At 42.2% G+C, this 16,011-nt stretch overlaps 1 protein-coding gene across 10 annotated transcripts in view; it reads left to right on the top strand.

The window, feature by feature from the left end:
• LOC308406649 (mitochondrial carrier homolog 1-like) overlaps positions 1-16,011 on the top strand; it is a 241,718-nt gene that overhangs the window by 208,321 nt on the left and 17,386 nt on the right. For 2 of the 10 annotated variants that reach the window (XM_080897774.1, XM_080897773.1), the window contains exons 1-2: positions 14,868-14,952; positions 15,129-15,281. The exons of 6 other annotated variants lie outside the window; for them this stretch is intronic. In XM_080897774.1, coding sequence (XP_080753900.1) covers positions 14,935-14,952; positions 15,129-15,281 — 171 coding nt within the window. In that variant the 5' untranslated portion in view covers positions 14,868-14,934. Of the gene's footprint in view, positions 1-14,867; positions 14,953-15,022; positions 15,282-16,011 lie in introns of those variants that run through there. 2 more of the 10 variants (XM_080897775.1, XM_080897768.1) reach the window with 2 other exon arrangements.

Below are 16,011 nucleotides of genomic sequence, written 5' to 3'. Positions count from 1 at the left end.
AGTCAGTGTTGTGTCGTCCCTCATGCCGTGTGGATCTCGCTGTGAGTTTAGTGTGTTATTCCCAGTTTAATTTAATTTCCTTTGTATGCTCGTTTTTCTGTGGCCAGCAAATAAAGCTGTGGTTTTGAGTTCGTCCCTCGAGTCTGTGAGTCCTGCGTTTTGAGTCCTCATCTCCTGCCTGCCACACAGCGTTTAATGACAAACCGTGATCGCCTTTCCACAGAGTACTCACTCAAGGTCAGAAAGTCTGGTTGTCTACCTAAAATATTCAGCTCCACACAGAATCTAAAAAAAAAAGTCTCCTCGTTTCATCAGCCCTTTTGAAATCTTGTCTGCTGATTATCCCCTAAACCTTCTGGGTTACAGGACAGAAAAGGCTTTGCACCACATTCCTAGTATATGCTAATGAGTGTCTCATTTCACAGGCGAGGGCATCTTTACTAATTAACTGATGCAAATGTTCTGTCCTCGTCAGTGATTGAGGGTAATGGGCGACTGAGTCACTGTGCCTGTTGTGAGCATTGGCACAGTCTCATCAGCTGGCCTGGTCTGCAGGGGTGAAGGACATTTAAAAGGTCTGATAAGAGGAGACCATCACAACAAAGGCAGAGGACTGCAGATCACAGGACAAAGGGGAACACTCAACGCAGCTCAACTGTAATCTTGACTGAGAGCACATGAAACCAGTAATTAAGACTGCTGTGCATTCACTGGTATTATTAAGGTGGCTAAATATAATTACGATTGGTGAGATGGTGTGGACAGAGGAATATGATATGAAATGAGTTGCAGTGTAAACATGGAAGCAGAGAACGATTACCAACTAGCTGCACAAACAGATATTGTAACTTTTCTGTTAAAAAAAATAAATGAACGTTTCTGGTACTTTTATGGCACCTTTCTACTCCAATTGTGCACTCACAGTTTTCTATTGCAAGTGCTTTGAGTAGACAAGAAAAATGGAGTAGTGGTAATTTTACACTTTGATTGCAGCACTTTCATTAACACGCATTCATTGATATACTTGGTGCAACTGAAGGTTGTGCCTAAACATGAGGACTGGAGGAGTCAGGGCTTGAGCCACTGCCCATATTCCTGACAGATAACCCACTCTACTACCTGAGCCACAGACACGTGGAGCTGATTGAGGCAAATAGGTTTGGAGATTTAAGCTCCGTGCTGATGGCCCTTCTCCACCAGTTCATCAACAACTCTATGTTGGTAACCAGGCCTCATGTTTCATGCTTTCTATCCCAAGTGCATTACTTACCTTGTTGTCTTGTGCTCTAGTTTCTTCCGGAAACTCCACGGCTCAGAACTACTCCTCTCTTGGATTCTGGCTTCCTTACCTGCTCTCTGGAAATCTTTCCATACCTCACCTGCCTGCCCTCCTGTAATCTCACAATCTCAGAACAAACAGAACTCACATCAGCCAGTTCACATCGTCAAACTCACCCGGACCTACACCACCTCTCCCTCAACCCTTCTGTCACTCGTCCTGCAAAGTAAGCTGGGAAAAACTATTATCCTCCCCTTTTCTGGAGCTCACTGCTGGTTGCATTCTAATTCCATTCTCCTCTCTCCTCGGTATGTACCCGTCACGCCCTAGTTGCCTTCCCGGTCTTGTTTCTGTTTTGCCACAGCCACGCTACCACGGCACGTTCACCAAGCCACTGTATATTTTGTCACTGCCAAGCGTTAGTTCTGAAATTAAACATTGTTAAATCGTTCCTCCCATCTCTGCTCTGGGTGCACTTCAGTTACCGGCCTCCGGCCTTTTAACAGATATTGCTGTTGTTCTTATTGCACAAATAGACAAGTGTGCAAAGGTAGAATGCATACTGCATCAAGGACAGAAATAACAGCCTTATAATGCTAACACAACTCTCTCCCCTCTTTGCAAGCATCTCTGCAGACTTCATGCTAACAAAAAGCTAGCCAAGTAGTATAGCAAACTACTTTCTTAGGTGAGTTATTATCTGAACATGCGCAACACAATATGATTGTGTTGAGAATATGGCCTCTGGAGTAAGCACAGATCTCAAAGGTGTTCTTTGGACTCTGTATCCTTGTCCAGTGTGTTATGGCATTAGTGATATGCCCAAAGTTAAAATCTGCTTCTGATGCTTTTGTGCCAATGGGAACTACTCTACAAAAACAAAGTAAGAAGAGGTGAGCGGGAAGTTCTGTCCTGAGGCAGCTAAAGAGAAGTGTGAAATGACCGGACCCACACAGCGTACAATTAGCATGGTGTAAGCTTTATTTTTGGCCACAAGCACTCTTATTGAGTTCGACACTGTCTCTCTGCTCTGTCTGTGGCTTCCTCCGGGGCTACATCTGGCCGAACCTACTCACCTTTCCCCTCCCCCGCGAGCATGAGAGGAAATCAGCCACAACCATCTTTGTCCCTGGCCTACAGACCACCTTGAACTTAAAGAGCTGTTGGCATCCTTCATGCGGTGGAACCACTGCAGCGGGGCGTGGTCTGAGCAGAGCGTGAATGAGCACCCTAGGAGGTAATAGCACAGCCAATCAACTGCCCGCTGGATCACCAGAAACTCCTTTTCTATGGTGCTGTATAACAGGTGTGAATAACAGTGGCTCCCCACAGAGAGCCTCTTTGACCCGCACAAATGCTGCCTGGCACTGCCCTGTCCACTAGACCAGATCTGGGGCACCGTTACAGGTGAGATCAATCAATCGACTGGTCAGGTTGACGAATTTTGGCACGAACTGGCGGTAGAACCCTGCCAGCCCCATAAGCCGTCTCACCTCCCTTTTGGTCTTGGGTTCGTAGGCAGGATGTGATTGTTGCTGTTTTCTCCACCTGTGGGTGCACCTGCCCACCCCCCAAGTGGTACCCCAAATACTGTACCTCCCTCCGACCAACTGCAAATGCCCATGGTCTGCGTGCAGCCCGTGTCCACCAAAGCCTGGCGTACACCCCCCTTGACACCTTACCAGAATGCGGTACATCCTTCCTGGGCTGAGGGGAGGGTGAAACACCTTGCCCACCTCCATCAGCGGACACTCCCGCCTCAGTTGTCCTGGTCATCTGCACTTCCAGCACTCCTGTGACTGTGCCGCTCCCAATGGCTCGGGGTGTAGTGCCAGGCGCTTCCAGGGTCTGGAAGGGAGAGAGACAAACTGGTTAGTTGCACTCTCCGTCTGCGTCTGATTGACCGGGGCTGGGCCAGGGGGCTTCCTCTGAGGGTCCAGGCTGCAGCCACCTTGCAGCTTCCGCACCCAGGAGAATGGCTGTTCCTCTCCGGACATCCGACACCACCGATGGTCTTCCATGGAAAGCCCTAGACGATGGAGCACAACACGGCAGATGTCATCAAACTCCCTTCAGGATGCCGGCGGCAGACTCAGGGCTGTCATCTGGGCCTTCCCCCGACAGCAGCCGCGGCAGCCATTCCACCGCCGGCCAGCAACACGCCTCCAGTGTGGCATGGAACGTCTCCAAAAAGACCGCATGGTCAGTGGCGTTGTTTTTGTTTTTTTTAAATTGTCTTGTTGACTTGTAGTAATGTCTTGATGCCTTTTGTTTTAATAAAAGGTTATTGAAAAATCTAAAATCTCTCTGTCCCTTGGCCTCTCTCTCTTTTTCTGTCAGTATTTAGTCAGTCAGGACTTTGTTTACTTTTTGTCTGACAAATAACAAAACCTCTATTAACACACTCACAAATAAGCGCACAGCTTTCTCCATGCCCTTTATTACAATTTATATATATTTATATATATATGCTGAAATGCAGTTTGTCTGGCCACCTTAAAGTGTGTTCAGTTTCTGTTCAAACACCTATAAAACTGTCATCAAATACAATTTTTCTAAACCATCTTGTAAGTTGACCAAAACCTCCAGAACTTTAAACAATGAAACATATCATAAGAATAGTCAACAGGGTCATACTTACTCCTTCAATAGTGTGTTGACAGACGGCCCCTTCTGATGTAGCCACAAGAATGTGATGTGTGTAGTTGGTGAGTTGCACTTTCAGAAATGTACAGAACAGTTTGCATATAAAGAAAACAATAACAATCCCAAAACGCGATTCCCACAGCCATGTAGACCAAATCAACAGGTGCCAGTAACTAATAATAATAAAGTTTATGTTGACAGTCTCCACAGCCTCTGGGTATGAGCAGCTCTTTATCCGCTTCAACTCTCTGGGAGTTGTTGAGGATGTTACAAGTAATTTCAAATCATTAACACTGTAAGAATTGTGTGTTTGGTATGAAAGACTGGTGAAAATTTCTTTTATCTTTAGTGCTTTGAGATGTTTGTGTTCAAACATTGCTGCAAATTTCAGTGTCTGAAAAAATGGTTTGAACATGAGTTGGCCAACCATAGTTCAAAAACTTTGTCTTGAGAAGTATTCAAAATATGAAGATACAATTTCACTGCACTTATTATATATGTTTAACATTTGGACCATAAAACCTTTATGCAAACCGATTAAGCAGAAAATGCTCTAAAGTGATGAGAGGTAGAATGATCCGCTCAGTCATGAAGCTCTGAGTGGAAAAAAGCTGTTAGTACTTTTATTTCTGTATGCTGGTGTAAATACTGTTCAATCAAAAAATCAATTTGGTTTCAGTGCTCAGTTTGTTTTTTCCACCACATGTTCTGTCACCCAGGTTTATTGGACCTTTTAAGATCACCGATCCACTTACCTGCTCCATGAATATTCATCTCATCTTTCACGTTTCTCTTCCAGCCCTCACAGTTGGCCTGTTGCATGTGCTCCTTAATCCTACAGGGAGTGCAGAATTATTAGGCAAGTTGTATTTTTGAGGAATAATTTTATTATTGAACAACAACCATGTTCTCAATGAACCCAAAAAACTCATTAATATCAAAGCTGAATGTTTTTGGAAGTAGTTTTTAGTTTGTTTTTAGTTTTAGCTATTTTAGGGGGATATCTGTGTGTGCAGGTGACTATTACTGTGCATAATTATTAGGCAACTTAAAAAACAAATATATACCCATTTCAATTATTTATTTTTACCAGTGAAACCAATATAACATCTCCACATTCACAAATATACATTTCTGACATTCAAAAACAAAACAAAAACAAATCAGCGACCAATATAGCCACCTTTCTTTGCAAGGACACTCAAAAGCCTGCCATCCATGGATTCTGTCAGTGTTTTGATCTGTTCACCATCAACATTGCGTGCAGCAGCAACCACAGCCTCCCAGACACTGTTCAGAGAGGTGTACTGTTTTCCCTCCTTGTAAATCTCACATTTGATGATGGACCACAGGTTCTCAATGGGGTTCAGATCAGGTGAACAAGGTGGCCATGTCATTAGTTTTTCTTCTTTTATACCCTTTCTTGCCAGCCACGCTGTGGAGTACTTGGACGCGTGTGATGGAGCATTGTCCTGCATGAAAATCATGTTTTACTTGAAGGATGCAGACTTCTTCCTGTACCACTGCTTGAAGAAGGTGTCTTCCAGAAACTGGCAGTAGGACTGGGAGTTGAGCTTGACTCCACCCTCAACCCGAAAAGGCCCCACAAGCTCATCTTTGATGATACCAGCCCAAACCAGTACTCCACCTCCACCTTGCAGGCGTCTGAGTCGGACTGGAGCTCTCTGCCCTTTACCAATCCAGCCACGGGCCCATCCATCTGGCCCATCAAGACTCACTCTCATTTCATCAGTCCATAAAACCTTAGAAAAACCAGTCTTGAGATATTTCTTGGCCCAGTCTTGGTGTTTCAGCTTGTGTGTCTTGTTCAGTGGTGGTCGTCTTTCAGCCTTTCTTACCTTGGCCATGTCTCTGAGTATTGCACACCTTGTGCTTTTGGGCACTCCAGTGATGTTGCAGCTCTGAAATATGGCCAAACTGGTGGCAAGTGGCATCTTGGCAGCTGCACGCTTGACTTTTCTCAGTTCATGGGCAGTTATTTTGCGCCTTGGTTTTTCCACATGCTTCTTGCGACCCTGTTGACTATTTTGAATGAAACGCTTGATTGTTCGATGATCACGCTTCAGAAGCTTTGCAATTTTGAGACTGCTGCATCCCTCTGCAAGATATCTCACTATTTTTGACTTTTCTGAGCCTGTCAAGTCCTTCTTTTGACCCATTTTGCCAAAGGAAAGGACGTTGCCTAATAATTATGCACACCTGATATAGGGTGTTGATGTCATTAGACCACACCCCTTCTCATTACAGAGATGCACGTCACCTAATATGCTTAATTGGTAGTAGGCTGTCGAGCCTATACAGCTTGGAGTAAGACAACATGCATGAAGAGGATGATGTGGACAAAATACTCATTTGCCTAATAATTCTGCACTCCCTGTATTTGAGCTTAGACATGACAGTTTCTCCATCACATGAAACATTTAGGTCGCATTACTGAACACCTAAGTACTCTACTACATTTGAACAGGGGGTGGTTATTCAACCTGCTTTATATCAATTTGTAGAGCAGACTTTTTCATTTCACAACCTACAGCTTTGGTGTGGATGATTTATGTCTGACATATCTGCTGTTTACCAAGTCAGACCCACGTCAGTACAGCCTCCTCCTGTGAGACTGAAATATTGAGATTCAGTCATTTTTTCAGAATTCACATTTCTATCCTAATAACAGGTTTTTGTCTAATTAAAGTCAGAATTCAACTGAAAGCTAAAAACCACATAAGTATAAAGTAGTATTCCTGATAGTGTAAACACTTTCAGAGACTATTCTAAGCCAGTACTCCTCAACCTTCCACTACAAGTTATGAGATTTATTAAAATCCAAAGCACTAATATAATTACATTTTTGAAGGTACCACTAATGCTTGACAGCAGCTACTTAAGCAATTACTTTTTGATTGAAAATTTTCTTTAGTTTGTTCTGTATGTTCAAACAATAAAATAAAATAAAAAATCTTCTTAAGTACAAAATAAGCAGTTGGTGATAAAGGATTTGAAAATGTCCCAAGTATCAAAAAGATCCCTGTTTGAAATAAAGATTTATAAGTTTGCAAGGTGCCATGAATTTAACTCCATCCATTTGCTTCTGCTTATCCTTTTCCAAGGTCGCTGGAGCCTATCCCAGCTGTCATAGGGCGAAAGGCGGGGTACAACCTGGACAGGTCGCCAGTCTGTCGCAGGGCTAACACATAGGGACAGACAACCATTCGCACTCACATTCATTCGCACCTAGTGACAATTTCAATTATCCAATTAACCTATCCCCACAAGCTGCATGTCTTTGGACGGTGGGAGGAAGCCGGAGTGCCCGGAGAGAACCCACGCAAACACGGGGAGAACATGCAAACTCCACACAGAAAGACCCCGGCCTGATGTTGGAATTGAACTCAGGACCTTCTTGCTGTGTGGCAACAGTGCTAACTACCGTGCCACCTGAATTTAACTCATTTAACTAAAAAAGCTAAAACCATCTAAATATTGGGAGGTCTGTTGACTGCCAAAACCCGGAGTTCCTGAAGTCGGCTCTTTAGGCTGACTTCAAAAACAAATTAGTCCTCAGTCTGATGAAAACATTTATTACTCTGCAAGCAACAACTAGCAGGTATCTGTCTGCACTGTGATGGCTAGTCTTAGCTCATAACTTCACCCTCATAATTAAATAGGATTGTTTTTCTAGAGAAGCTGGCATGGCAGTGGACAAATCCTAAATGTCAAAGTGGAAATTAAGTTTAAACAGGCTTTTATTGCAGACTAACAGAAATCTGCTTCCTTGGTCAGCACTAGACTAAGGCTATTCCTGATTTAGCTAAGCTTGTTTCCTGAAGGAAGATTAGAGCTAGTCTAGGCATAAATTAAAGTTTAAATGAAACCTCCCAGCAGGCGGGTTTAACTTCAGATTAATGTTGTTTGCTGAAGAAGACACATGAATCACTTAGAGCACAGGTGTCAAACTCCAGGCCTCGAGGGCCAGTGTCCTGCAGGTTTTAGATGTGTCCTTGATCCAACACAGCTGATTTAAATGTCTGCCTAAGTGCTTTCATGCACACTCCAATAAAGGCATCTCTGTCCTCCTCAGGAATACTGTCATGCAAACTGGAGCAGCGTTATTTAGTGTTGGTTCTGCCAACACTTCAGATTAGCATCACTTGGTTGACTAAATTTAAATTAAAGATATTGAGAGTTAACATGTCACACAGAAGCTCACACTCAAGCCTTTTAATTCAGCTGTATGTTTTTAATGAATACATTATAAATCGATCCATTTGCTTATCCTTTCCCAAGGTCGCTGGAGCCTATCCCAGCTGTCATATGGCAAGAGGCAGGGTACACCCTGGACAGGTCACCAGTCTGTTGCAGGGCTAACACACAGACACAAACAACCAGTCGCACCTATGGGCAATTTGGATGAATCAATCCCTACAAAGTGCATGTCTTTGGACGGTGGGAGGAAGCCCGAGTACCTGGAGGGAACCCACGCAAACATAGGGAGAACATGCAAACTCCACACAGAAAGACCCCGGCCTGATGGTGGAATTGAACTCAGGACCTTCTTGCTGTGCGGCAACAGTGCTAACCACCGTGCCACCGTGCTGCCCTACATTGCAGATCTGTATTTCTGAGTTGATTCAGATCTTTTTACTTAGAGAGGGTCCCACATGACTGCATTACTGGAGATTAAACAGAATATAAATTGTTTAAAGTGAGCAGTGAGCAGAAAGATATATAAAGATATAGAAATTGAAATCGATACCCAGCCCCAGGACTTGTCGAAAAAAGTGCTTGTACCATACTTTATACAGTAAAGTTACAGCAGGATACAAATAATATCAGGCTGATCCTGCCACAATTTGTTCCCTGGTTCAAACCACGGACAAACATTATCCCACAGCTGTTTATGTTTTTAAACCTATTTTGCACAGAGAGGCATTTTTTGAAAAATGTATTGATAGCAATGTTGAATATTATTACACAGGAAAAAAAACTCCATGTTAAATAATTACACCTTGACGCCTCTGCCTTTCTAAATGGAGGGACAGTAACTGCCTTTGTGTATGTAAGCTTGTAAAACCTGCAGATAGTCAGATTAACAGTATTTTGTCTCTATCTGCCATTCTGCAATTCATCTCATGTAAACAATAAGGTGGCGCACAGCGTGACGTGAAAAAAAGGCGCATACCTTTGACGTTGCATGATGAACTCTGTATTCCTTGTTCACACATAAACGCAAAAGGAGTTTTAAAAAAATCTCTGTTTTCGGTGATTCAAAAACGCAGTTTCCGTGTGGACGAAACAGCTGCGTTTTCAAAAATATCCGTGTGGGTGTGGACGTAGCGTAAAAGAGTTAGTAGTTTATTTTATTACTACCTGCAATTTGCAGATTACTTGTATTTGCTTAATTGTTTACTAAATGTTTGAGGTATGACATAAACCGCAATGGAGCAAAATATGGGTGTGTGTGGTTGGAGGATGTGTCTGTGCGCGCGGGGGGGGGGCGCAACATTTTTCTTGTAAAACAAAGGGGGGCGCAGCAAAAAAGTTTGGGAACCACTGGTCTAAGGTATAGTGCAAAATGTATTGGTCCCAACACAGAAGTCTGTTCAACATGTGATCAGATATGATTGAACCACTGCAGCTCTAAATGTCTTTAAGATAATACGGTGGTCAGTGGTATAAAATGCTGCTCTGACGTCTAGAAGGACAAGCATTAGTCACTAATGCTGTTTAGTAGTACAGCCATACTGGTTATTAACAGGGCAACACATTTAATTTGACCAATGACCATTTGTATAAAGGCAAGGCAAAAATATTTTATGTCTGTTTTTCATTTAGTCATGACAGTAAAATCAGTAGTGTCAGACTGAGGAAAGATGCATGGACACAGGCTGTTGTGATAGAAGAAAAGATTGCACTTTAAGCCTAATTTTTACTACCTCTGGCTTAGATAGCAGCAGAATAAAATGGTCTAGTGAAGTGATGTATCTAACAGCAGTCTGAGGGCTTGTGTCTGTCAGCGTAAATGGAAATGCTCAGTGAGCTGAAACCAGCATCTGTCATGACGACAGTAAATCAACTGATCTGCAGTGTCTGCCTTTTACTTCATGCTTGTTTTTGAGTTGTTCACGTGTGTAGAATGAACCTAGCACTTAAACCTGACATCATGCAAGTGTGTAACAGGCACTCTGGTCCACTGTGTGAATGTCACAGTTTGACTCTATTTGAAGCTTGAAATGTGCACGCGTGCTCAAATCGCAGTAAGCTGCAGTACCAGCAGAGGGTGATATTTTATTTCAAACCAACATGACACGAGTGATGGGAAAACATTTAAAGGGACGATACAAACACATGTAGATGTATATACACATCAGTCACCTAACTTAATGTTTCTGGCATAGAAGGCCTGTTATTACAATCATTATTGAATTTTCTTATTAATTCTATTGGTTAAACTTACAGATGATTTTATGATCAGTTTGTAAGCAGTTAAGGATAGAATAGAATAGAATAGAATAGAATAGAATAGAATAGAATAGAATAGCCCTTTATTGTCATTGTACATGTACAACGAAAGTATGGGTGCTCCACGCCAACTGTGCAGGAGAAAAGAAATGTATACATACATATATATATATATATATATATATATATATATATATATATATATATATATATATATATATATATATATATATATATGTACACAATAATAAGACATCCCAGATCTGAATGAATGAAATATTCTTATTAAGTACTTTAAATACTTTGTTTCAAATCACACAAAAATTATCAATGGAAATCAATTGAAGGTCTGGATTTGGAGTCACACCCAAACTCAAAGTGGAAAAACACACTACAGGCTAATCTAGCTTTGATGTAATGTCCTTAAAACACATCAAAATAAGGCTCAGTAGTGTGTGTGGCCTCCACGTGCCTGTATGACCTCCCTACAACACCTGGGCATGCTCCTGATGAGGTGGCGGATGGTCTCCTGACAGATCTCCTCCCAGACCTGGACTAAAGCATCTGCCAACTCCTGGACAGTCTGTGGTGCAACATGGCGGATGGAGCGAGACATGATGTCCCAGATGTGCTCACTTGGATTCAGGTCTGGACGGGCGGGCCAGTCCATAGCATCGTGTTGCAGGAACTGCTGACACACTCCAGCCACATGAGGTCTAGCATTGTCTTGCATTAGGAGGAACACAGGGCCAACCGCACCAGGATATGGTCTCACAAGGGGTCTGAGGATCTCATCTCGGTACCTAATGGCAGTCAGGCTACCTCTGGCGAGCACATGGAAGGCTGTGCTGCCCCCCAAAGAAATGCCACCCCACACCATTACTGACCCACTGCCAAACTGGTCATGCTGGATGATGCTGCAGGCAGCAGAACGTTCTCCACGGCATCTCCAGACTCTGTCACATGCACATGTGCTCAGTGTGAATATGCTTTCATCTGTGAAGAGCACAGGGCACCAGTGGCCAAGTTGCCAATCTTGGTGTTCTCTGGCAAATGCCAGCACACTCTCCTCTGAGGAGCAGTAGAAGGCCAGCAGCAACTTCTGGTCCAGTTTATTTTTCCTCAGGACAGGGAGGAAGTGCGGCTGCTGCTGGGTCTTCTTTATCTGAGCGATGTTGTTGTGGGTCCAGGTGAGAACAGCAGAGATGTGAGTGCCCAGAAACCTGAAGGTGGAGACAGATTCCACCCATTTTCCATTTATATTCAGAGGAGAGTGGACCTGTCTGTGCCTCCTGAAGTCCATTATGAGATCTTCTGTTTTAAGAACATTCAGCTTCAGGAGTGGCCTCAAACTGAGCAAAGAAGTTGTTGAGCTCCTCTGCGAGTTTGAGGCTGCTGTTGGAGGGCTACTTTAGTTAGTTAGTGAGAGTCTGGATAACTCTCCACATCTGGCAGGGGTTGTTGTCAGTGAGGAAGCCCTCTATCTGCCTCCTGTAGGCCTCCTTGGCCTGTTCGATGCCCCTCCGCAGGTTGGCTCTGGCAGTGCTATACAGGGAACTGCCTCTCAGCCTGAAGGCTGATTTATGAGTTCTGATCAGAGCCTGTACTTCACTTGTCATCCAAGGTTTTCGGTTAGGAAAAACCTAGATGGTTTTTGTCACTGTCACATTTTCTTAAAACACTTTATGAAGAAAAGGACAGACTGAGTGAACCAATCAGATCAAAACAGTCCTGTAGTAGAAGAGCATTTGCTCTTCTACTACAGGACTACTATTTATCTGGCCATGTTTTAATGACCCAGATGCTTGGAGGGTCTACTGATAGTTAATAGCATGATGAACTATCAGCAGATCCCTCCGAGTGCTTTGAGGGGTCTGCTGCATTGAAATCATTATAAATTATGATTCTGTGTTTAGCATCTACAACAATTTTAATACCATTTTTCTCACTCAGAATTGTGGATAATGCTGGGTGGAGACTCGTACTATCTTATCTTTCACATTCTTGCACTCACACACACACACACACACACACACACACACACACACACACACACACACACACACACACACACACACACACACACACACATCTGCCATTTCTCAAATTGCATTTCTCATTCAACACATTAATTAGATTTATACTTTGATTATATTTTGATTAGAGATGATTTACCTCTAGCAAAAGCACATGTAGATGACATCTGTTTTAGCACGCTGTATCATTTCTAACATATAAATAAATGAACTGATTCTTATAAAGCACTTGTCTACTCTCTCAGGGCTCTCAAAGCACTTTGTAACACATGCATCATTCACTCAGGGATATTTGGCCTGCAGACTGGAGCAGATGATTCGTCTCGATGACCTGACCTGAAAGTTTCTATAAACATTTTCTCATGATTATTTCATGTTGGCTTAAAATAAAAATATCTCCCTCTGCTTGTACTGTAAATCCTTGTTAAAAACATACCTGGCAACACAATGGACAATGCCAAACAACAATGCCTTGTGTAACTGGGGCAACTCAGGGTTGAGTATCTTGCCCAAAGACACTTTAAGATGCAGACTGGAGGGACTAATCCAACAACCTTCAGAAAGGTGCACAGCCTGTCATGGCTGGCAGGTACACAGACGTACCTAATTAATTCAATTCAATTCAATTTTATTTATATAGCGCCAAATCACAACATAAGTCGCCTCAAGGCGCTTCATAGATACAGAGAAAAACCCAACAATCATATGACCCCCTATGAGCAAGCACTTTGGCAACAGTGGGAAGGAAAAACTCCCTTTTAACAGGAAGAAACCTCCGTCAGAACCAGGCTCAGGGAGGGGCGGCCATCTGCTGCGACCGGTTGGGGTGAGAGAAGGAAGACAGGATAAAAGACATGCTGTGGAAGAGAGACAGAGGTTAATAACAGATATGATTCAATGCAGAGAGGTCTGTTAATACATAGTGAGTGAGAAAGGTGACTGGAAAGGAAAAACTCAATGCATCATGGGAATCCCCCGGCAGCCTATGTCTATTGCAGCATAACTAAGGGAGGATTCAGGGTCACCTGGTCCAGCCCTAACTATATGCTTTAGCAAAAAGGAAAGTTTGAAGCCTAATCTTGAAAGTAGAGATAGTGTCTGTCTCCTGAATCCAAACTGGAAGCTGGTTCCACAGAAGAGGGGCCTGAAAACTGAAGGCTCTGCCTCCCATTCTACTTTTAAATACTCTAGGAACAACAAGTAGGCCTGCAGTGCGAGAGCGAAGTGCTCTAATAGGGTGATATGGTGTCCACAATTTCTCTGATCATTAATGGGAGCACTGCTGTTAATGGGTGAGGCTAGTAACTGTGCTTAAGGCTACTCAGTGAGTGTATAAGCTCAGCTTCAGGACGTAGGCAAATAGAACTAGGCATGCCCCTCTGACATCGGCGTAATTAAGTCCCTAGCAAGTGATATTTAAAGAGTGACTCTTTAAATGGAGAGACGGTCGAGACTTCTCGTACTGGGGTTACTGGGAATTTAACAAGAGCCAGAGAAATTTAAAAAATAAATAAACAATTTTTTTTAGGTGAATTCTTTGAAATAAATAAATACAAAAATCTAAAAATGTAAAACATACATCTCATTGGTTGATTTGGTGTGAAAATTCTGCCTACATGACAAACGGTGTGGGAAAGAATAGGAAGCATAATAATAATAATACGTTTACTTATACTACTACTACTACTACTACTACTACTAATAATAATAATAATAATAATAATAATAGAGAATTCAGCTGACAGCAACATATAGTGAGATGTATTGCTTTGCAACCAATTACATTTTTTATTTGTTTTTGTTATCACTAGATTGATAATTTCCTGCTTCATCTCTTGTCCTTTTTACAAAAATGTTGCATTTTCCTTTTTATGTTTATCTAGTTTTTTTTTTTTTTTACTTTTGCACGATCTCATATTATTTGATAAATTGAGTTGCTTCGGGGATGTAACTGACTTTAAAAATCAAATAAACCAAAAACAAAAAAATAAAAACATTTGTTATGTGTTAGGTAAGTGAATGGATGGATGAGCTGACTGAGCCATGAACAGCACTGCTATTTTGAAGCATGGAAGGCTGATAGTCATGTATGTATGTAATTAGAAATGACCATATGCATACAACGTTTTTTTTTGTTTTTTGTTTTTGTTTTTTGTGGTTCCTGATTTCGTCAGGAATATTTAAAAAATAATGCATCATTTTAAAAAAAAGAAAAAAAAGAAAAAGAAAAATACTGCTACTAAAATAAAATAGTGAGAAACAGCGAGATTAAGTCCGTCCAATCGGCTTCTTCTAGATCCAGAATTAAATTAAGCACTATAAGAAAATATATACCAGTTTATACGTTTTTAACCAGCATGCTACACAAGCCTTTCAATATTTATTATTTATTTCTAGAATTTAAGGCAGACTACCCAAGAGGCGCTGTTAATCTCTGTCCACGCTGACAGGAAGCTCTCTGGCTGTGGCAGATAAGAAGTACACGCACGTGTTTTTATGACTTCACGAGTTTTGGTAAGAGATAGCTATTTTTAGACAGAATACGTTGTGAAATCTGCTCTCACTCACGCCTGCATTTTACTCACTAGAAAACGTCTCCACTTAAACTATTATTCTGAAAAGCGGAAGTTGTTTTTGTTGTTTGATACACAACGCTAATGATTCGTCTCCCTCGTTCACGGTAACTAAAGATGGAGTCGCCAGAAAACCTGCATGGTCCAGCAGTCGGTGTCGCGCAGGATGCTACACCAACCACCGTGGACGTGGACACCGCAGTGTTTCTGCTGGGAGCGGGTGTAACAACCCTCACACACCCGCTGCTGTACGTCAAGCTGCTAATACAGGTAGCCGATGTAGCTAGCTAACAGTCATCATAGAGGCTGAATATGAATATACAGCTTCCGTGCTGTTTTTGGAAATATGTCAACTCATGCTTCTATTTACTCATTTAGCTTAGCAGTGAAATGTAATCGCTTGCTGTGGGTTACATTTATAACCGCTATGGGCAGAAGAGTCTATAGTGTTGTCTTGTTTTCCTCATCGATACGAAATTGCGTTTGACTTTTAAATCCGAGCCTCACCTCAAAAATACTGTAAATCTAAGCAGTTATTTCTGCTCCGTCGAACCATTTACAAATGTACTGTTTATACAGGTGGAAAGCTGCAGTCAGCTGAGACTGAAGATGCCACTAATGTTTCTCCCACTAAAACGTCCAGATGAACAGAATAAACTTTTTAGGATTTCCTTACCTGGATGATGCATCAAGACATTCTGTTGTGCTCATTCTGTAAAACCCTCCAAACTTAGAATGAACATCCAGCATTGTTTTAAACACTGAAAATGTATTGCAAAAGCTGGATGACAGGAAAAACTATAAGCCCCGAGTCCTGTAGTCAAAGACTCTGATGGCTCTACTGTGAGGTCCGTTTTCCATTTTCTCCAAATTTTAAACACACTTGACTTGGAACAAGCTACATCTTTATTTTGGGGCCATGCTTTTGTTTACTTAGCCAGATGTTACAACTTGTTAAGGTCTGCAAGCACCCTCTTTTCACTATTTTGAATAATTAGGT

The sequence above is a fragment of the Rhamphochromis sp. 'chilingali' genome, assembly GCF_963969265.1.
Source record: "Rhamphochromis sp. 'chilingali' genome assembly, chromosome: 12".
Lineage (NCBI taxonomy): Eukaryota > Metazoa > Chordata > Actinopteri > Cichliformes > Cichlidae > Rhamphochromis > Rhamphochromis sp. 'chilingali'.
Note: the sequence above shows the minus strand (reverse complement) of the source record. Positions and strands in the feature narration are given on the sequence as shown.